The 24,125-nt window shown below is 40.5% G+C and overlaps 1 protein-coding gene across 1 annotated transcript; it reads left to right on the top strand.

Moving 5' to 3' along the window:
* The first annotated feature begins 21,002 nt into the window (after nucleotides 1–21,002).
* Nucleotides 21,003–23,747, top strand: LOC147862677 (protein trichome birefringence-like 2). Its single transcript, XM_087321886.1, has 4 exons — nucleotides 21,003–21,840; nucleotides 22,470–22,654; nucleotides 22,778–22,936; nucleotides 23,047–23,747. The coding sequence occupies exons 1-4, from the start codon at nucleotides 21,064–21,066 to the stop codon at nucleotides 23,360–23,362; spliced, it is 1,437 nt and encodes a 478-aa protein (XP_087178012.1). The 5' UTR covers nucleotides 21,003–21,063; the 3' UTR covers nucleotides 23,363–23,747.
* The last annotated feature ends 378 nt before the right edge of the window (nucleotides 23,748–24,125 follow it).

A 24,125-nucleotide genomic window follows, 5' to 3' on the forward strand; every position in this document is an offset into this window, starting at 1 on the left:
GTCCTTCCCTCTTGATCTCTAAGAATGATAATAAAATTTCTTTTACATACATACATTACTATGTACTATTAGCTTAATGAAGTTATAAGTTCTTAGTTTAATAGTCCTAGGTCTTGGGTTGGAAACTCAATTTTCTCTCGTAATATTAGCTCAATGAAGTTATAAGTTGTTAGTTTACAATGTAATATATTAGCTTAATGAAGTGATAAGTTCTTAGTTTAATAGCCCAGGTCTTGGAATATTAGCTTAATGAAGTTATAAGTTGTTAGTTTACTCTGTAATATTAGCTTACTGAAGTGATAAGTTCTTAGTTTAATAGCCCTATACTATGTAATATTAGCTTAATGAAGTTATAAGTTGTTAGTTTACTAGCCCTAGGTCTTGGGTTCCGACACCCAATTTTCTCGCATAATATTAGCTTAATGAAGTTATAAGTTGTTAGTTTACTAGACCCAGTAAAGTACTAGGTTTTGGGTTGGAGATAGAATTTTTTGACTTATCCATTGCTCCATACATATCCTCCTACTTTACTAGGATGCCATTGTAGAATGTTGGAACTTGGGATGGAATCCATCACCTTCTCGTCCCATAACGTTCACTACGAGATGATGATTGTCATACACATAACAAGATCGCTTTTGGCCATGAGATAACTAAGTGTTGAACACATGAAGAGCTAGGAATCTTAAGAGAAATACATTCATTCAGTAATTGCCACCGTGAAGCCTTAATAGTTTCCTCCTTGGTTGTGTTAAACCCTTGTTCTCAATGAAATATTGAATAATAGATATCGGACATGATTGTAAGTATGAACACATCTCTTGCAATAATGAAAATCTACGAGCCAACATATGCATAGATAAGTCCAATATTCCAGCTCCCCCCCAAGCGCTTAAGGGTTGCTAAATGATTCCATGCAACCCATGTGATTCCCATATTACCCCTCTTCCTCCACAACAAATATCGAAGAGATTGCAAAACAAAATGCAAAGCCATCTTTGTTCATGGCAGCAATGGCAAGTAATATAATGTTATGAGTTCCATAATTCATTGTACAACCTTCAAGCGTACATAAAATGACCAAGATTGTGACATCCAATACATGAACCTATCCCTTAACTTACTAGACATCCATTAAATCAATTCACCATTTGTAACATTCATTCCCAATGGATACCCCATGTGTCAAAAAATATAGCCTTTCCTAACCATGGATCCTTGTCATCCCAAAATTCCAAATCCCTTTCAGTTCATAATATGATACTAGACTTCCTCCAAATAATATGTAATTTGGAAGCCAATGCAAATTGGTTCCATACAAGAACCCCCTTCTCAAGATTCTCTTGTGAGGCTTGTAGAAACATGAAAGAATCAACTGCCAAAGCCTGTGATACCACTTGTCCCCCATATGGAAAGTGTAAACCCACAATGTCACCATTCATTGCAAGCCTTGATAACATCACTAACAAGGGATGAGTAACAGTAACAAACAACAATGGGCTAAGTGTGCATCCTTGACTAACATATCTCGTGAGGGCAATATCTAATGTAATTCCCCATTAAGCATTACTCGAGACACTTGAAACCATAGAAAGTTTACATACATTAGGTTTGAGGTTCCCTGAGTTATAGATGGGATGGATATGCTACATGTTGCTTCCAAGTGTTAAAAATAACGTATTATGCATCTATGAAGATATGCAATGGTGGAGAAATTCTTTTACGTCGATTAAATGTTCTTAAGAATACCTCATTGACCAACCACCACAACGTTGAAGAACATAAATCTCACTTCCAATTCTCCTCTTTCATTCATTTTGGTCGCATTTATTCTCAAACATATATAATAACCTGCATTAGACAAGCTACCGCTTCACATGGTCAGCAAGCTACCTAAATTTGTTGGTCCTTCATCATGAGGAGAGCCCAAGTCTCGAGTCGTGCACTTTCCTATTGCATGGCCCTACTACTTTTGTTTTCAAATCTACGAGTGAGAAAGTATCTACAATGAAGTGTTGGGGTCTTGAAGCTAACTCCTTGGTACAACAATGTAGTGTTTTCCCTTGATGTCGACTTTCTTCCCTATTAACTCTTAGTGTAACCAAATCAATGACAATTAAAGGTTTTAATATAAACCACGCTTGACCAAGTGCTTGTTTGTGATGATGTTCAACTTATGAGTTGATCTTTTATTCCATGGTAGTGCTATAACCAATATTACATCAGTGGTACAAATATTCATTACATGGAAATCTACTTGTTCTATATAAGTATCAATGTAAATTGCCAATGAATGAAATACCCCGTTGATGTATTGTACTCTTCCATCAGCCAAGTGCACCTTATACGTGTGTCACTTCTCCCTCTCTTGGGTTTTCTTGTGAGGAGCTTCATCCTTTGTTCTTCCCTTCTTCCTCCCACTATTCGTCGTTCGGTGTTCAGGGGTTTGGTGCGGTGCTTGTGTTTGTGTGATCGTTTCGTCGTTGATGTGTTCGGGGGTTTGATGAAGAATGCAAGGCGTAGAACAAAATAATCAAGCCAACCATGATAGTTGGATAACAAAAAAAAAAATCTTCCTTTATGTATTGCTTTAATGCAATTCATGAGTCAATCTTTTAGAAAACATTGCTTGTTTGCTTGATCCATGATAGTTTCTATCATTGTCAAGTTTGTGGTATTGTCCATTTCAATAACTCACTTGTTATTGAAGTTGCATCGACCATGTTGTCATGAGACATCTTTTTGCCCCTCTACTAAAGCCTTCAATGGACACACATGCATTATATAGTGCTCCATGTTCAATATCATAGGCATTATACAATAATGTATATAAAGCTTATGTACACATATTGTTCCATCCTTTCATATGTGAATTCCAAAACATGATATTCAAACTTGAGGCAGTCTCTCTCGTAGGTCATCACTTGCTATGCATTTTGAGTTCTTTTCTAGATGCATAGGTTTGTTGTCTACATTCTTGCTCCTTTCGGGTTCAATTTTCCATCGTAATGAGATTTGTAGCTCTAAGTACAACCTTTTCGCATAGTAAGTTGAGTATCAATATCTCAAAAACAGGGGTTATACGTTTGAAGACTCAAGAAAAGGATAAATTACCATACATTATTTACGATAAAGAGCTACTTGAAAAGGTTGAAAGATTTTTAAACTTTGGCTTTAGATTATCTCTAATTATAAATGAATAAATGTATTATTGCCACTTCAAACAAAGAAAGGGAGCTTTATGCATTTGATAAAATATATCATGGAAGAAAAATCAAACGTTGGATTCTCAAGAAATGCCACCTTCGCACTTTGATGACATTGATACTTCTTTTTCTTTTTCTTTTTTTTCCAAAAAAAACTCCTTCCATTAGTTATAAAGATTTTACAGATGAGATTATTATATACAAATCCCTATAAGGACACGATATGTCCATCTTATGTGGATGCCCACTGCCTCAAGAAAACGAGAAAGAAAAGGAGAGGACGACCATTGTTGGATAAATGCTAGTCGTTGTCATTCAACTCTATCAGAGTCGCCCTTGAGGCCATCATATTGGCTCTTTAGAGTGGCTACAGCTTCACTCCATATCTCTTGCATTAACATTATTGGTTTTGCGCTTTGGTTGGAAAAGATCCGTCTACACCGTTGTTTCCATAGAATCCAAAGAGTTATTTGGTTGACCAAGTCCAACACAACTTAAGATTTGGCACTAATAGGAGTTGGGTGATATTGCCAATGCTGGAGAAAAAAATCTCTTGTGCTTTTATAACCAAAGTCAGCCCCTCTTCCTGATGATCATAGCTGTCAATTGGGGCCTGCCATGATAGCCAACATACATTCCGCGACTTGATTGAGCCTTGCACCTCGCATAATTGCAGTAAGCGGCCAATCCCCTGCCATATTCGATGAGACTCTAGGCAGTCCCATAGAGCATGTCGTGTGGATCCTAATACAGTTGGACACATTACATAATTAGGAGAGCTGAGGTTTCCACGTTGCCACGCACCAACCGGTAGTGACTTATGTATTAATAGCCATTGGAAAGTGGCGATTCGTCTTGCATGTTGTTGGTTCCAAAGTTTCTACTAAAACTTGGTGATAATTGTGTAAGGAACATGATATGTGCGCCAGACCTTTGCAACAGCCGGCTCTCGGGCGGATTGAGCGGCTATAATATGGCGACCCAATCTAGTTGTGAATTGAAAGAAAGGGATAGGTTTGCTTCCTTGCCCCACGTAAGGATCACACCATGTCCATTGCAAAGGGTTCCAACAGACCTTACGTAGCCATGTGTTTTCATGAGTACATATGTGCCAACCTGGTTGTACTTTGATCGGATCAGGATCTACAATCCATTTTTGCCCAGTATATGCCAGTACTCGAATTGCCTTATGTTGTGTTGATGTCTCGTTGTCCTGCAATTCAGAGCCTTCGATCTTGTCCAGTGTGTCCCTACCTCTTGGGATCAAAGAACCCTCTGTTGGGAATGAACAAGGCCGTCAGTGCGGAAGAGGTCACACAGTATGAGTCTGTGAGGAAGAAATACCTGCATATGAGAAAAACAAGAACAATATACGCACAGAGAGAGAGAGAGAGAGAGAGGCACAAAGAATATATCTAAATTCATAAAAGGGCAACAGTTACAACCATGAACAACCAACCTTTACAAAAGGTTCAAAGTCACTTTATATAGTGACTCACTTAGGGCAACTGCCCTTTATGTTATTTACAGAAATAGCCCGAACTTGGGCTCTCTAAGAGGATAGTGTGAATACGTCCATCATACATTTGTATTCGACACTCCCCCGTAATGGGCGTATACATGGGTTATCTAAAAAATACAAGTATAGGCATAGGTTCTCGGACGAGTCGGTTTTGTTCGAATCGGCATGATCCGTAGACAGAAGACCGAACTGGTCGGGTCGGAAAGGCTGAAGCCGATCGTCAGTGAACCGATGTCTGTTGTCCGAAACCGTCTTGCACTGTGTCCGGCTTCAACCGGACCGATATGTTGTTACGCCCATCTGTTGCCAAAGAGACCGGAACCGGTCTGCCGAAAGACACTTGGTCATTCCGTATGCGACATTATCGGTTGTGGATATCTTCTCTAGACCGATTTTCCCGGAAATGACGCAGTCCCGAACAAAGTGATATTGAACTTCGATATGCTTGGAGGCGTTGTGATGAACCGGATTTTTCGACAAAGCAACAACACTCTGACTGTCATTGTAGACAACTGGAGCCGAGTCGGAGTCGACTTGCCGAAACGTGTGCGCCAGCCGACCGAGCCATAAAGCTTCTTTCGTTGTATCGGAGGCAGCTACATATTCTGCTTCGGTCGTTGAGGTGGTTGTGCACTCCTGAAGTTTCGACTTCCACGAGATTGCTCCATTGCCGAATTTAAAGCAATATCCGGTTGTTGACTTGCGACTGTCCACACAGCCGGCGAAGTCCAAGTCGGTGTAACCGACTACGCCTAAAGTTGAGTTCGGACTGAAAAGGATGTCGTGGTCTTTTGTGCCAGCTAAATATCTGAACACATGCTTGACTGCGTTCCAGTGCGATCGGCCGGGATTGTGCATAAATCTGCTGATGACTCCTACGGCGTGAGAAATATCAGGCCGTGTCGCGACCATCGCGTACATCAGAGAGCCTACTGCCGGTGCATACGGTACTGACTTCATATCTTCCCCCTCCGGACCGGATGTCGGGCAGTCTCGCTGAGAAAGCCGAAGATGAATGGGGAGCGGGGTCGAAGCAGACTTGGCCGATTGCATGTTGAAGCGTTCCAAGACACGTCCGATGTAGTCGGTTTGAGACAGAAAAAGTTGTCTTTTGGCGCGATTCCGACTAATCTTCATTCCGAGTATGTGTCTTGCCTGACCGAGGTACTTCATGACAAACTTCAATCGCAGTTTCCGAATGAGTTCAGTGAGCTCTCCGGTATGCCGACCGGAGAGTAGCATGTCGTCCACGTAGATGATGAGGACGACGGGAGAACCGTCTTGAGCTGTTTTGGTGAAGAGGCAGTGGTCCTCATCGCTCTTGGAGACGCCGACCGACTGGATGAAATCGTCGAACTTCTTGTACCACTGTCGGGGTGCCTGTTTCAGGCCATAAAGACTCTTCCTGAGTCGGCAGACTAGATGTTCCTGACCGGTGGCCACAAAGCCTTTCGGCTGTTCCATGTAGATTTCCTCCTTTAGATCACCGTGGAGGAATGTCGTTTTCACATCTAGCTGAATCAGCTCCAAATTGTCGGCGGCCACAACACCAAGCATGAAACGAAGGGTTGTCATTTTCACCACTGGTGAAAAGATTTCGTCGAAGTCGACGCCATATTCCTGTCGAAATCCCTTCGCAACTAATCTGGCCTTGTACTTTGGGGTGGTCGAGTCGGACGTCTCCTTTAGTCTATAGACCCACTTGCAAGGAAGAGCACGTCGATCCTTCGGTAAGTCGACCAGATCCCAAGTCTTGTTGGCGCAGATGGAGTGCATTTCCGACTCCATTGCCAGATGCCAGGTGGCTGAATCGGCAACTGTCGATGCTTCTTCGTAGGACGTCAGTTCGCCGACGTCGGTGAAGAAAATTCCGGGAGAGTACCTCTCCGGAGGTTGCGACAGTCTATCAGATCTTCGAGGTATGACTGGACTGGTCGCACCGGGTGTCAATGTCGGATGGTCAGAAGGCGAGCCATTCGGCTGTGTCGAATCTATGGATTCGGTGCGAGAGAAGTCGGTTACCCATGAAACCGGTCTCGTGTTGTGTGTTGGGCCGTCATGAAGGGTTGGCACTTCGGAAAATATTACCCTTCGGACTTCAATAGGCCTTTCGGCCGTTTTGTGCATAGTCGACTCGTTGAACACGACGTTCGAACTTCGGACGATTTGCCTGTGCTCGGGGTCCAGAGTCGGTATCCGATCTCACCGTCGGGTCTGTACCCGAGGAAAATGCATTTCCTTGATCTCGGTTCGAGCTTTCGGCGGTCGTCTTTCGGTATGAGGGCGTATGCCTCACAACAAAAAATCCTCAGCTTATCATAATTCGGCTTTCTGCCGGTCCATATTTCCTGATGTATCTTAAGTCCTAGAGGTCTACTTGGCGACATATTGATTATGTGTACTGCCGTGAGTAGAGCCTCTGCCTAGAAGCCATCCGACTGTCAGGAATAGTACTAAAGCAGAGAGGGAATTAGTACTAAGAAGAGTAGTACTATTAGTACTAAGAGGACGGGACAACGTAAGATTCCCGAGAGAGGAAGTGAGAAGAGGAGAGAGAGAGAGAGAGAGAGAGAGAGAGAGAGAGAGAGAAAGATGATGACAGCAACTAATATATTATGTGAAAAGATAATTACAAAGCGGTTGAGAGGCTTAAGACTGGCGTTGAACCAATTTGGTTCAACATAATGCCTAGTGCCTTCTTTTATAGTGTTGTCATGAGTAATCCTGAAACTTCTAGAATGTTCCAGAGAAATCTGGAATATACATTACTTTCTTATAATAAAACATAAATGAAAATAATATCCTATGAATTATAATAGATGGTGTGATGGTTAAGAGCTCGACCCATATACCATAAGGTCATGGGTTCGAGTCTTGCCATCTCATGACACTATCTCCCCCTTAACGACGACGAGTGGAACGAGTCAGCGCTGATTACTTTCGGTGGAAATCAGCAAGCAGATCCTGAGCATTGGCAACATGCTCGACAGGTTCCCAAGTGCGTTCGCTCAGACTATAACCAACCCAATCGACCAAATAATAAAGTTTGTTGCTAATAAGTTTGGAATCGAGGATGGCAGCAACTTCATACTCCGGGCCGGCGTCCAACTCCAGCGGGGGCGGCGGTGGTGTAACACGATCGGGAATGATGTTTGCTTTATAAGGTTCAAGAAGAGAACAATGGAAAACCGGATGTATCTGAAGCTACGGAGGGAGATCAAGGCGGAATGTGACATCATTAACTTTACCCGTAATAAGGAAAGGACCGAGTCATCGATAATCCAACTTGTCGCACGGTCGAGTAGTCTTGATGTGACGACGTAAGAGCCATACTTGATCTCCGATGGCAAAAGAGGAGGGAAGCCGATGACGATCCGCGTAAGTCTTCTGTGTCTGTTGAGGATGACGAAGATGAGTCGAGAGAGCTATCTGGATCTTGCGTAGTCTCTCCAAATAATCCCCGGCACGAGGATTGGTAGGTAGCTCTGGGGTGTCGATCACCGACCAGCGAGGATGAGAACCGGTATAAGCGTAGAATGAGGAGACTCGAGTCGAGGAGTGAACAACATTATTATACGCAAACTCCGCAAAGTGGAGAATCTCGGCCCAATCGTCTTGTTGATAACTCAGGAAACACCGGAGATATTGCTCCAACGTTTGGTTTGTTCGTTCTGCCTGCCCATCAGTCTGAGGATGGTAGTCGGAGGAGAGGTTGCAAGAGACCTTGAGCATCTTGAAGAGATGCTACCAAAATTTGGAGACAAATTGCGGTCCTCGGTCACTGATGATACTGTCTGGGAGGCCATGATGTTGAAATACCTCACGCATGACTAGGGCGGCGGTTTCCTCGCTAGTGATGGCCTTAGTACACGGAACAAAATGTGCCATCTTCGTATATCAATCGACGACGGTTAAGATAGCATCGAACCCCTGCGAGACCGGCAGATTTGTGATAAAATCAAGACAAATAGATTGCCACGGCTTACTTGGAATCGGTAAGGGTTCCAACAAGCCATATGGATGGTGTCGTGGCATCTTTGCTCGGCCGCAAGCATCACAGGTCCGAACGTAGTCGTCGACAAAACGGCGCATGTGGGGCCACCAAAAAGATCGTTGCACTAGCTCCAACATCTTAGTACTACCGAAATGTCCCGCCGTATGGGTGTCATGACAATGCTGGACGATTTGAAGGCGACAAGAGCAATCGGGGACATATACGTGCTTTTTAAAGAATAACAAACCATCATGATATTCGAATTGTCGGTAGTCAATACCTGGTTGTTGAGACTGAGAACAGGATGCCCGAGAAGTATCAATGTGCGCCAAGATGTTTTGAGCAAAACTATCCGTCTTCAAGTTTGCACGTATGTCGTCGGTAATCCGTGAATCCATCGGGGTGTGAAAAATCCGTGTTGTGTGCAATCGTGTTGGTCCCAAGATTACTTGCTTTTGATTATCAAATGTTGGATCACCAGGACGAGGTGCAAGATATGAACGTCGTAATAGTGCATCTGCTTTTCCTTGCTGCTTCCCCAGTCGATATGTGATTTTGAAGTCGAAACGCGTCAAGAATAGTACTAAAGCAGAGAGGGAATTAGTATTAAGAAGAGCAGTACTATTAGTACTAAGAGGACGGGACAACGTAAGATTCCCGAAAGAGGAAGTGAGAAGAGGAGAGAGAGAGAGAGAGATGATGACAGCAGCTAATATATTATGTGAAAAGATAAGTACAAAGCGGCTGAGAGGCTTAAGACTGGCGTTGAACCAATTTGGTTCAACATAATGCCTAGTGCCTTCTTTTATAGTGTTGTCATGAGTAATCCTGAAACTTCTAGAATGTTCCAGAGAAATCTGGAATATACATTACTTTCTTATAATAAAACATAAATGATAATAATATCTTACGAATTACTATAGATGGTGTGATGGTTAAGAGCTCGACCCATATACCATAAGGTCATGGGTTCGAGTCTTGCCATCTCATGACACCGACAGTCCGGAGTGTTAGAGCATGGATACAACGCGTTCTTGAATCGTCTGATTCATGCGTTCTGCGATTCCGTTTTGCTCCGGACTATATGGTGCCGTATATTCACGTCTAATGCCGCGTTCTCGGCAAAATTTGACGAATTCATCATATTTGAACTCACCTCCATTGTCGGTTCGGAGACACTTCAGTTTCCGATCGGTCTGGTTTTCGACCATTGCGAGCCAATCTAAGAAGATCGAGAACACCCGATCTTTGGTTCTGATGGGGTAAGCCCACACCTTCCGAGTCGAGTCGTCAATGAAACTGACGAAGTACGAGGCACCACCGAGTGACTGATGTGGCATCGGGCCACAGACGTACGAGTGGACCAAATCGGGCGGGCTCGACTCTCTTGGTGCTGATCTTTGGTTATGATGGGGTAAGCCCACACCTTCCGAGTCGAGTCGTCAATGAAACTGACGAAGTACGAGGCACCACCGAGTGACTGATGCGGCATCGGGCCATAGACGTCCGAGTGGACCAAATCGAGCGGGCTCGACTCTCTTGGTGCTGCTAGTGTGATGCGGCTACCTGTTTGCCGTACTAGCAATGCTCGCAAAACTGATGGTCTGAGAAGGAGAGTTTCGGGATGTATCCGGCTCTGGATAGGTGCGTGATGCCGGTCTTGCTGAGGTGTCCAAGTCGTCCATGCCATAAGGATGACACAAGGATATCTACCAGAAATAAGTCACCCTCTCTGAGTGTGACATACAAAGGGTACAATGAGTGTACCTTTGGTCCTTTAGCAAGCAAGAGGTTCCCTCTGTGGAGTATCCACCCTCCTGATGAGAAACCAACACAAATGCCAACTTCATCAAGTTGTCCGACTAAGATCAAGGGTCGTGAGAGCTCAGGAACGTGTCGGACGTTGTGTAGTACGAGTGTAGAGCCACCCGGAAGGTTGAGCTCTACGGTGCCGACTCTGATGATAGCACAATGCTGCGAATTTCCGACTCGAACTGAGTTGGAGTGCCGGTTCGAATATTGCCGAAACTGTGCTCGGTGAGGTGTCACGTGATACGACGCGCCCGAGTCCAGAAGCCATGTGCTTGATTCCTCAGTCGTAAGCAGAACTTCTGATTTGACTGGATTCTCTATAGACAATATGTTCGGGTCGGTCGTTAGTATCTCGGCTGAAGAGCCGACGTAGTTGACTTCCTCATGTCGGTTACTCCTCTGATCAGCTCTCTGAGCTTTGTCTGTCTTTGACTTGAGTACCCGACAGTCGGCCTTGATGTGTCCCGGTTTCTTGCAGTAGTTGTAGATTCGGGTTTCCCGGGACTTGCTACGGCTTCGCTGATTTGTCGGCGGTCGGGAAGAACTTCTTCCCCTGTTGTTCGATCGGTCGGTCGAACCTTGTACTACATAGGCTTCTTCTGCCGAGTCTTTGGTGAAAGACTTTCTCCGAGCTGCTTTAGTCAGGATTGCACTTGTGACTTCGGAATACTTGATGGCAGTCGTAGAAGCGTTGCACACAGTTGTAACGAAGGTTTCCCAAGAGGAGGGGAGACTACTCATGAGTATCATTGCTCTGAGTTCATCCTCAATTGTCGTCCCCTGTGACGAGATTTGGGAGCTCAAACTTTCGTACTCGTTAAGGTGTGCCTGAACCGAATCGGAGTCTTTCATCTGCAGGTTGTAGAGGCGCCGGATCAAATACATCTTCGTTGAGGCGACCTTCTTTTCGTAGGTTTCCGACAACTTCTTCCAAAGTTCGAAGGTTGTCGTGCACGATTGCACTGTGAAGTACACTGACTCCGACAGGTGCATCCGAATCGTGGCGCGAATGATTCTGTCCAGCTTCTGCCACTCATTTGCCTTGTATATTTCTGGAGCAGTTTCATTCTCAATCGGATCGATCTGACCCTTGACTATAAGATAGTCCTGCATTTGCTCCTTCCAAAAATTGAAGTTCGAACCGTCGAACCTCCTTAGACACATTTCCGATGAGCCGGATGTTGATGCCATCAGATTTGGTTTCGGTTGACGAAGTTCGGTTCGGAGTTGACTACGAACCTTGTTGGAGTGCAGCCGGTCGGCTCACCCGATATCGTTCTAGTTGGATTTGAACCCGAGTCGGTTCGGTTTCGAATATGTGTATTGTTGAACTTGCTCGAATTGACTCCGGTAACTCGAGGGACAGAACCGACTGGTCTTCCCGAATGTTACCGAGTTGGAGTGAGCCCGGTTTGCTTCCGAATATATATGCCAAATACCAATTATATGGACCGATTCTGCTTCGGGTGACTGCAACGACGAGAGAGACGGATCCAATTGATCCTCCCGAATGTCGATCAGCCGGATGAAGCACGAATTGGGGTTGTTGTCTTGAGATCGATTTGCACCGAGTGGTTACAACAGGCGGCGAGCAGTGTTCGGTGACCTGTTCGGATGCCGTTTAACCGAGTGGAGCACGATCGTGTCAATGTTGCACAAGGGGAGTTCACCTCGAGCGGTTACGATCACGAGGAACAGAGTACAGCCGGCTGGCTTACTCCAAGCGAAGATGATCTAACGCGATGAGATGCAAGCCTCATTTTTCTTCTTCTTCTTCTCTCTTCTCTGTTTCTTCAAATACAAAACAACAACAAAAAACAGAATGTTGTGATCCAAAGATTCGAATGGCGGCCGGCATCGGGATGAAGGACATCCAAGCTCTGATACCAAATGTTGGGGATGAACAAGGTCGTCAGTGCGGAAGAAGTCACACAATATGAGTCTATGAGGAAGAAATACCTGCGTATGAGAAAAACAAGAACAATATACGCACAGAGAGAGAGAGAGAGAGAGAGAGAGAGGCACAAAGAATATATCTATATTCATAAAAGGGCAACAGTTACAACCATGAACAACCAACCTTTACAAAAGGTTACAAAGTCACTTTATATAGTGACTCACTTAGGGCAACTGCCCTTTATGTTATTTACAGAAATAGCCCGAACTTGGGCTCTCTAAGAGGATAGTGTGAATACGTCCATTATACATTTGTATTCGACACCCTCCTCCTTGTAGCTTATCCATTTCTCCGTTGTTGTCCTTTGATGAGCAACTTCCCTAATCAGTAGAGTGTTAATGATTTCATATCTCATAGCCCATCTGCCCCTGATTCCATGGAGGATGTTAGCTTGGTCTTGTATTGGCAATGACATAAACCGTCTCCAACATTCTATACTTTTTCCTAGACCTTCCAACATGTATCCCCATGACAACCCCTTACTTGATCCAATTAGTTGATTAGTTTCATCCCTAATACATGTGTTCCATAGGATACGTTGACTGAGCTAGGCAGGTTCAAAATTGGGTTCATCGCACTTGAGTCCTCGTCTAATGTCACACCACACCTTCCACATAGATACACTAAATCTATCCTCCATTTGGCGGGAGAAACTAGGTTTGAGATCCATGTTTAGAATCCATCCAGTTTGGGGGGCCCAATTGGTCCCTTTTTGTGGCCTAAAGTAAGCGAAGCGTAACCACTATAACATTTTCCAACAGTCATTCCCTAGTTGGAGTCCTCACACCACAAATTTGGCGAGTAGGGCTTTGATTGTGAGAGGGGATCAATAAGACCCAATCCTCCTCTCGACTTAGGCGATGTGAGTATAGGCCACGCCACCTTGGCCTAAGTTGTATGATCTTCCTTACCATACCAAATGTAGTTGCGTACTAGTCATTGAATCTAGTGTATACTTTCCTTGGAGATTGTCCAACATGATAGGTTGTACTTTGCTATTGCGAGCAATACCTGGTTTGCCACTATGATGCGCCCCGCTAGCGATAGTTTATTCGAACTCCAATGTATTAACTTTTGTCGAATGGAGTGAATAACTAGTGTAATCATAGTCTCAGGTGGTATGTTGAACCCAATTTGGAAACCCAAATATTTGGTGCTCACTCCTTGATTGATCCACTAGAAAACGGGATCTGAGTGCCACGTAGGATTTGATACTTCTTTATATGCTCAGAGTATGGGGTGAAGGCATTCATATTCCATTTAAAACGAATTTGGAAGTGTTGAAATTTGTTTTATGAAGTTTCTTCAAAGTTAACATACAAACACCATAAATGCTCGTGCTTGAGATTGTATCACTTCCCTACATGCATCATAAATGACTACAAACGAATAAGACACTTTCCTTGAACTTCCTGATTTTACCAAAAAAATTACTAAGTGATGAAGTTTCAATTTTCTATTTTTCTATTTAAAATAATTATATCCGTAGAATCATTTTCATTACTTTGAATCTATTATTGGTCATCTAGACCATTAAGAAAATGAAAGAATGTCGAGGTTTGTTGTCTCATAATAAATTATTTTGAAATTAATTTACTTTTTTAAAACAAAGTCATATGATAATTAAATTTGATTGCACCATAAATTATTACTTTGATCTAATGATGGTGCATATACTAGTTAAATACCTTTATCTTATCAAGATGCATTGTAAGATTGTAATTAAGTTGTATCATGTGATTAATCAAGTTAATCTTATTCAATTTGCAAGTTGCATCATTCGATGAGTTTGATATCTTTACATTTGCATGATATTTTAATATGGTTATCCTAATAAGGTTACCTTGATTATAATAATTAAACAATCTCACTTTATTAAATTGCATGTTTCACGATTACTCCTTCCCTTCTAGCAATGCATAGGGTCTAAGCTAATCATTGTTTAGTTTTTCATTGGTTTGACCAAAGGTACTTTTGGTATTAAGAAAATAATATTTTGGGTATAGCCTCAACATTACACTATGTAAGAGAGCGTGTGATGATCATTCCACTTGAGATCAATTGGCATTAGGATGGAGAGGCACTTTCTTTCTATCTTTAACATTGAATAAAAAGTTATATATTCTCACCTGACAAGCTCAAATTTCAATGTCATGTGTGCCCCAACTTCTCAAGTAGCATTGTTCAAATTTCAATATCATGTTTGCACCAACTTCTCAAGTAGCATTCATGAATAGTGACCTCAACTTATTAGAGATTAACTATCTAGTCAAAAGGGCAATGTGTAGGCCCTATACATAGTATTAAGACCAAATTCTTTAGCTTGTGATCAACCAAGAGATTGGCACACTAGGCATGAACTATATACTAACGAGGAAAAACTTCTAGCATTCCCTCAATTTCCTTTTACTTTCTTCCAATGACCAAGGTCAAGAAGATGACAATATATTAGGAAAAAAAAGTTTAGGGGCATCTCATAGTTTCTAGCTTATAACCAATATCTACTAGGTGCATAGAAGTAAGGGGAAAAACTTGTCAGTTTATTTTCTCAACAAAAAACAAACTCCTTAAAAGGTCATTGTGCTACGAAAATGCTATGTGATATCATACATTGTGAGCAATTATATTTGGTCAATTCATCCATTGCTTCTCAAAGGTATAAACGTGTGCATGTTTGGTGATCTGAAGAGTTATCCAATCAATGTGATTCCTTTTTTTTGTCTTTTACGGAGTTGTTGGCCGTGGGCATTGCGGGAAAATAAAGAGAAACTTGGCAGGCATGGCACAAGGAGGGGAAAAGCAAAGTCTTGAGGGTATACATCGGAGCAAAATATTTTGGTTGCAGATCAAGTCCTTTTAGATAAATGTTAGCACACGGGCACATGTGACTGCATGTGTACAACAAGCATAGGCCCAAACACAAGCACATGCAAGGCATACAACACCGATACCGGCATCGGCACCGACACCAGCACACTCAAACAAAACAATGTAAGGAACATGTAGGTTCGAAATACTGAATTGAATGCACATCTTGCTATGGATTGTGTGACATGTGTGTGTGTGTTCATTGATGTGGTAATAATACTTACAAAAAGGGAGCGGTTTTCGAAAGCAATTACAAATTACAATCTCTTTGATTTATTATTTCCTTCTCGATTTTCTATGACCTCTTCATTTATTATTTATTGCTTATTGTTTATTTTTATTGCCATTTTTCCCGCCCAAAAAGGTTTAAATAAGGCATTTTTTTCTGTAGACTCCTATTCCAAAAGAAAGCATTCAATTTAAACTAATTGAATTCAATTTTATTTATTTACTCTAATATTATAGGTTCCCAAGTCTCAAAAACTCATTCCACATTTACTAATAATAGTTACCTGATACTTAATAGAGTTTTTTTTTTAAATAACCAAAATCTACTGCATTATTTATTTATTTATTTAACTGCTTACCATAAACAGTTAAGAGTATTGGATTAAATTTTTAACTCCTTTTTCTTGTCTTTCATCAGATATCATTACATATTATACAGCCAATACAATCTCCTAACAAATCACATTTAGAGTTCACTTGCCACCTCCCTTCTACAATGGAGCTGTCAAATAGAATCAGATGATGACTCGTGTAAGAAGTGACGTAACTGATTCATTGAGTTTATCCGAAGCGCTCACCGCCAATTAACTCATGCTTCATAAGTAAGTGTCAATATTGAAAAAGCGATGCTTCACATAGATAATATGAGAACTATATAAGGTTTAAGGTGCCACACCTTGGCATGTAGCCAACATATTAATCCAGTCCTCGTTAAGAAACATTGTTACCAATGCAATAAGAAATGGGAACCCAAGTTCCGAGGTTCCGTCCTAATAAAGGGGAAAACTAAGTCTTTTCATGATAGTGAGTGTATAACGAGGGAGTACAAAACATTCCCTTGTATTAAGTTACTTGAGAGTCTAGACATGCCCACATATTATTGAATCTTTTGAATTTCAAAACATGTTGATGTAGCGATCAAGCTTGTGCATCACGTTAAGGTTGTGGTTTGAAACATTGAGCAATGTATTTGTTGCGTTTGTTATAATAAAAAATGCTTTGTAATTTTGCCTTGAATCATGGATCATACACACCCATTTTGATCTTGAACACATGGCTTTTCAAAATTGACATTGGCGACAACCCATGCTTGGACAATGATAGTGTTGTCTAGTGTACATTATGTGAGGGAATGCTAATAGTGCTACATGATCTATTAATTCAATATACCGACAAAATCATGGTATATTAATGGATCCATAATTGGGCGCAATACCATGATATTTTAATACAAATGGGAAGCAAGTGTCATTCCCTAAATTTTTATCATAATCTATATTATATTAAATAATGAGAAATGATTGTTTGGTTTCCCCAAGCTGGAAATTATTTTTTGAACAAACCTAATAAGAACCAACGGAAGAAGAAATACATAATGTGTCTTGGGTCAACATATGTGAGCATTTTGCATACTCCTATTTGCCACATATATAAAAATGTGGACATTGTATTATTGTTGTTGAATGGCGATCACAATTTCATTATATATTTCTGTAACTTGGAAAAGATGAAATGGGCCATAGATTAGAAACTATTCATTTGGTTAACTGTCAACCTATTAAATCTCGAGAATGAGACTTATGCATGCACGTTTGTTGCTACAATGTTGTTCTTTCACTTGAAAAACTAACACACATAACTAGTGAATATTCAATAGATGTCCAAAAAATCCAATGCCTTAGGGTCCTCAATGTTTAGACTAAGTGCGATCAAAGAAATTATCATTCAATGACTTGATCATCGATAATTTGATATCATATGTATTGGAACACAAAATAACAATAAATGGTAGAATTTGAAGTATGAAAAACGCTATATATTGGATGATTGTTGGTCAAAGTGTCTATTTTTTCAATATTGACCTAAGCAACAATAATATAAACATAATCACCATGATAATAATAAAAACGACGCATGATCATTAGGGTTTGCAAAAAAGTAGCCCCCACTCAAAAAATGTCTAGTTTGAGATATTAATAAGGCAAAACAGAAGTTGAAATTTGGTAAAGTTCTGCTAAATTCCTTGATGTTTGCAGTACTTCATGGATGTAAAAGAATTTCACTAATTCGTAAATAAAAGTGTCCTAAACAATGCTCATTGCCATTCTCTTTTATTGTGATTGGTTATTGGCAATTGCAATGAATAGTATGTAGGTAACCATGTACAAATGTAGCCACATATGTAGTTAATACATCAATACGTTCGTTATTTGTCTAAATCTTCAACAATCACTACTCTAGACTTCTCGTACCCTCTAGAAACCTTTTTTTAAATTCCCCATGCAATAGCTACATATATAGCAATTTGAATTCCCTCAATATCCTCCCTTGGACTCATATTGTTATGCAACCCTTGCATTGCATATCTTCCATTTCTATTGTCTAGAGTTGTAGAGGTGATTCCCCTTATTAAGAAATAGCTAAAGCCATTATTTTGAAAGTCTGAGTAATGGAGATTGCAAGGGCTCGTGAGACATTGGGAAAGTGGCTCATGATTGTGTTGAAGTCATTATTTTGAAAGTCTAGAGCAAAGGAGATTTCTACCTAATGAAGTTTACACATAGAACATGTCTAAGTAATGCTTATTTCAAGCGCACTAACACTTTCAAAAAAGGGGAGAGTGATGTCAAGAGAGTAGTACCCTTTGGGAAATGGTCAATGGGTTACCCCAATCTTATGTGTTTAGCTACGTGTTTAGACTAGCCACTACATAGTATATACAAGCTAATCAAATCAATAGATAATCTAACTTGTTAAGTTGTGGCTATTAGCTATAAAGCCGAGAAAGACATGATTGTCAAGAGATATCTACACCAATATTCTTCTCTTACCTCCCAACCCAAAAATGTATGGAATGTTTGGCAAACAATAAGAAAATGGAGGCATGTTGAAAGAGATGAAAATAATCCATTAGAATCGAGTGAAGTAAGGAACCCGAATTTAGTATTACAAGGGAGTATTCTATGTAAATGCAAAATATGTAGCGCATATATATATATATATTTAAGGTCCCTGTACACTTTATTGGAAGGGTGTATATATGCACTTAAGATTTTGGGATGGGTGTGTCCTGCTTGGAGAAGATGTATGAGGTTGATCCATTGGGTCCTACTTAAGATGTATTGTGGGAATAATTGTTTCATGGTTGTGAATGATTCACAATTTATTAGAGTGGAATGCTCTTCCATTATCAATTGCTTGATTAGGGTAGAATGTGCAAACATGATGCTCTCGCAAGGCCATGCCATGCTCTTTTTCACTTTCAAGCCCATCACTACATGCACAGAAGTGGGGAGGGTATGAATAATCATAGTATAATAGGGTTCACTAGTCTCAACTCTCACCTTATGGATCGAGAATTTGTTGACAAACATATACATGTTACTTCATGTGACATGCCCTTTAATTGTTAACCTATTTTGCCACTAAATTGAATGTCACTCACTCATCTTAGCTTTCTTAGTTAGGGTTACTTGATTTTCATTTCTCGAATAAGTGGACCATCTATAAGGTTTTATATCGTTTCAATATCATAGTCGACTACCCTTCTTCGTCTCTAATAAACCAATAAACAAACAAAAGTAAATTATTGTCTTTGTGGCATTGTTATTTTAATAGGACATTAGCTTTTATGAATATTTCTCCACATGGCCATCCTAGATAGAAATCCATTAACTTAAATGATATTGAGGACTCACATGGCCATATTATCCCTCCCATCCTTGTTATCACCTTCTTTTTTAATAATATTAAGTCTCTCAATGATATTCTTTTACAATCTAATTCAACTGACAAATTGTGGAATTACAAATTGTAGCCAAACCATCATTAGTATTATTGGTCGATGTTTTTTATGTGTCAAAGAATTTAAAGACATTTTGTTTTATTTCAATAGACGTGCGCGTGCACACACACACACACACACTCTCTCTCTCTCTCTCCCTCTCTCTCCTCTCACACAAGGAATCATACATACATGACAATCTAGTGTTATAAAACACTTGAGCATGGATGAAGAAAGGTATCTTGTGTCAATTGTACATCCTATGTAAGGAGGGCCTTACATTGTACTTAAAGCTTCCCTAAAGTTGTTTCTTGCATAGTATTTATTATATTTCAAAAGAAACTTGGGTTTTCATGTTGCTCTAAGGTGGCATTATCGTATTTGCAAGTCTAGCCTCAACGATGTTAAATCTCGGTTGGAGTTTTTTGAGCTGATTGAAATAAACTTCGGAGTTAGGACCTTAACCTCTTCTTGTGACGACCGAGTTTCCTTTACGACGACAAAATGTAAAATTCCAAAGTTCACTTTGCTTGAATGTGAAGGTGAGAAGCTTTGGGATATTACTTTGCATTGAGATATGGAGGGCAACGCCACGAAGAGCTTCAAAATGAGTGGAAAATCACGAGTTTGGGAATTTTGTTTTCTGATCGTCGTCTTTGGAATGAGTGTTGAGAGGCATATAGAATAGTAGTTTACAATGCCTTTTGAGAGGCATCTTTTCGTTTTGTTACCCCTATGTATGGAAACATAGATGTCCTAGAGTTAGTCGGTCTCCCAAGGATCCTTACTATTCCCAAGCACACATCATTTGGGACATCCAAGGCGTATTCGAATATATGTATATGTAGGGGAGTGCTCGTAATGGAGTGTTAATAAGATAGATAGATTTCACAATCACTAGAGTCTTTCCAATGTTAAAGCTAAACATAGTCCTCCTAACTTGATCCCCATGGGCCCAATAAAAGCAAAAACAATGGAACAAGCTCAATTCTTACTCCAACACATACATACATACATACACACACACACAAATACAAACAAACAAACAAACATACATACATACATACATACATACATACATACATACATACATACATACATACATACATACATACATACATACATACATACAGACACACACACACACACACACACACACACACACCATACACACACACACCATACATACGCACACCAGACATACACACATACACACATACATAGATACACACACACATACACATACATACATACACATACACATACACATACATACATACACACACACACACACACACCATACATACGCACACCAGACATACACACATACACACATACATACATACACACACATACACATACACATACATACATACATACATACATACACACACACACATACACACACATACACACACAGACAAATAGACACACAAACACATACATACATACATACATACATACATACATACATACATACATACATACATACATATATTTGTAAATTCTGATATAGACGATATTAATTAACAACCCACCTGCTCTTTTACTCCCCGTTCAATTTTCCAGGTCTTCGCTTACTGTTAGCTTCGTTCTTCGTTCTTCGTTCTGCTTCTTCTACTACTACTACTACTACTACTACTACTACTTCTTCTTCTTCATCTCTCTTTCCTTCCGTCCTTTTGGCTGGCTATGGAGCTGAAAACACAGAGACCCATGCCTAGCATGGCTTCAAGGTGGCATCCCATCCTTGTAGGCATCATGGTGGGTCTCTTTATCTCAGCTATCTTCACATCAAACTATGCAAATAGAACAACAACAGCAGCAAAAACACCCATCTCTACTGCCTCTTCTTCATTCCCTGCCTTGTCTCCATGGTCACCATCTACTCTCTCCAACCATCTCTTCATTCTCTTGATGAGAAGGAATGATTCTCTAGTGTATATTCCCAAAACAGAGCAAGAAAACTCAACAAAAGCATCCACACCATCACCATCATCATCATCATCATCATCAATCACATTATTAACACACATCAAACATAATGCAGTAATGGCAGAGTCCACATCATCATCATCATCATCATCATCATCATCCAGATTTTGTGATATCTCAAAGGGGAAGTGGGTGGAAGAGGTCGAGGGTTCCGTTCCGTTCTACGATCCAGGCACTTGTCCTTTTGTAGGTGAAGGATTTGATTGCCATGGAAACGGGAGGGTGGACACCAAGTACATGACATGGAGGTGGGCTCCCAGTGATTGTAACATTCCCAAGTTCAATTCCACACACATGCTCCACTGGCTCAGGGGTAAGAGATTGGTGTTTGTGGGCGATTCCTTGAATAGGAACCAATGGGAGTCCATGCTCTGTATGCTCAGGGAGGCATTGGTAGATAAGAGGAGAATAGTTCAAATCCATGGTGGCTCTAAAGTCTCCAAAATTCCAGGAGCTTATGCCTTCAAATTCTTGGTAAAGAACCCACCCCAGACAGCAATAACCAGAAATCTGCTTATAAGAACCATATGTTAGAGTCACCCATCTGTTCTAATCTTTCATATCAGCAATGTACATATATGTATGCACGTGTGTTTATGTGTTATGCCTGCTTATATGCATCTGCATTCTCGTATATATGAATGTGTGCTTGCATGCATGTCAAAAAAAAGATTTTGTAAGAATGTATGTATGCATTTCTGTATTTTAAGAATTGCTCCATGTATATGCACAATGCAAAAAACAATTCTTTGGGTGTTAGTCGTAACTATGGTTGTATGTGCATCCGTACAACTATTATATCCAATATATGTACGTTAGTTATGTGTCTATCCAATGTATCATGCAATGTATTTATCCATGTATATATGCAGGCCTATATGAAATACTTTATGAATGCATGTATACATGTTCGTATGCTAATCCATGTATGTGTCTAGGATTGGTTGTCTACATGTATGTATGTATGTGTCTAGGATTGGTTGTCTACATGTATGTATGTATGTATGTAAATTATATACAAAATACGAGTGTGCATTGATCATAGATCTGGGTTTTTGTTCTTTTCTCATCCTCCTTTTATATCTGTATGATTGTATTTTCAGGATTATGATTGCAAAGTGGAGTTCTACACATCTCCATATCTAGTGGATCAGGAAGTAGCTTCAAATGCAACTCAGCCCGTTATAAGGCTAGATAGGATGGATAGATCAGAGAGGAGATGGAGGAAGGCCGATGTGTTGGTCTTCAACACTGGCCATTGGTGGACACCTGACAAAATTGGTGATGGGTAAATCCAACTAAACTATTATCTTTTTAAGTTCAGAAAAGCAGAGTACTTTGCATTAAACATCTCTTAATCGATTTTCTGTTCAGTTTTTTTTATTTTTTTTGAATCTTCATTTATTTATAGGGTCAATTGTTTCAAAGAAGGCAGCCGAGTCCATGAGAGGCTGGATGTAATGGTTGCATACAAAAAGGCATTGTCCACATGGGCCAAATGGGTGGACAAATATGTGAACCCAAACCACACCAATGTTATCTTTAGAGCCTATTCCCCTGTTCATTACATGTAAGTTTATATAGGTATACATATATAAAGAACTCTAATTCATACTATCTCTCTTTTTACTTGTTACATATCTATATGTAGCACTTAAAGAGTTTGGCCCTTGTGTGCAGAGGTGGGCAATGGAACTCTGGAGGGCAATGCCAAAATGAGGTGGAACCCATCTATAATGACACTTATTTGTCTCCATACCCCTCTAAAATGAAGGTTCTAGAAGAGAAGATATTGCCCACCATGCGAGTCCCTGTTCATGTTCTTAACATCACAAGGCTGTCAGACTATAGGAAAGATGGACACCCTGCTTTATTCGGCCAACCCCTCGGACATATGGTTTCACACCAAGATTGTAGTCATTGGTGCTTACCTGGTGTCCCTGACACATGGAATGAGCTACTTTATTTTTCTCTTCTCAAATTGATTCCATTGTGACTCGAACCCCAAAAACAATTGCGATTGTGATTATGATCGTTGCTATTGTTGAGGATATAGTTCACGCAGGGGTATGCGTTCAAGTCCCACTTTTGAAGCACATTTGAGGTGGTTGAACAAAGCGAAGGACGATGAAGTTACCTCGATGATGCTCCAAATTCAATTCATGCTACGAAATGTTGGTAGGCATAGATAATGCAATTAATGCATTAAGATACATGAAAGAATAGAACTAATATCTGGAAGAGACCAAATATGATGCATGGGATGCCCTGATATGTTTGGTTGGTACATTATTAACCATATAGAGCTTACATAGACAAAGATACTGCAGTCTTCTACTATACATTCGTTTAAGAATGTGGAATTTGGGTTTTTATCCTTATGAATCTCTAAATGCCTAGAGTGTTGGTTACTTGATTACATACATTCCAGTATAGAAGGTGGTGTAAAAGATACGATGTTTTGCATCTCTTTTCCTCGTTTTTACAAAAGTGTTCTTATCACTATTGGGTTTTCTTAGCCGTTTGTTCTAAGTGCACATGTGCCTTTTCTTTTATTACTATATGACCGGTTTTTGTGTACTAACTATGTAGTGTAGCTTCTAGTAACTGTTTATATTGTGGTCCAGGTCGAATTTCTTGTTACATGTATTTGCATAGTTGTGGGCATGTCAAATAGATATAGAAAGAAGGAAAGGGACAACACAATGCAATAATGCGTTAGAAAAGTGTAAATTGGTTTCTTATTAGAAACTCAAGCT

The sequence above is a fragment of the Azolla caroliniana genome, unplaced genomic scaffold (genome assembly GCF_043228905.1).
Source record: "Azolla caroliniana isolate FFs.n. ecotype wild unplaced genomic scaffold, voAzoCaro1.0.p SCAF_6, whole genome shotgun sequence".
NCBI lineage: Eukaryota > Viridiplantae > Streptophyta > Polypodiopsida > Salviniales > Salviniaceae > Azolla > Azolla caroliniana.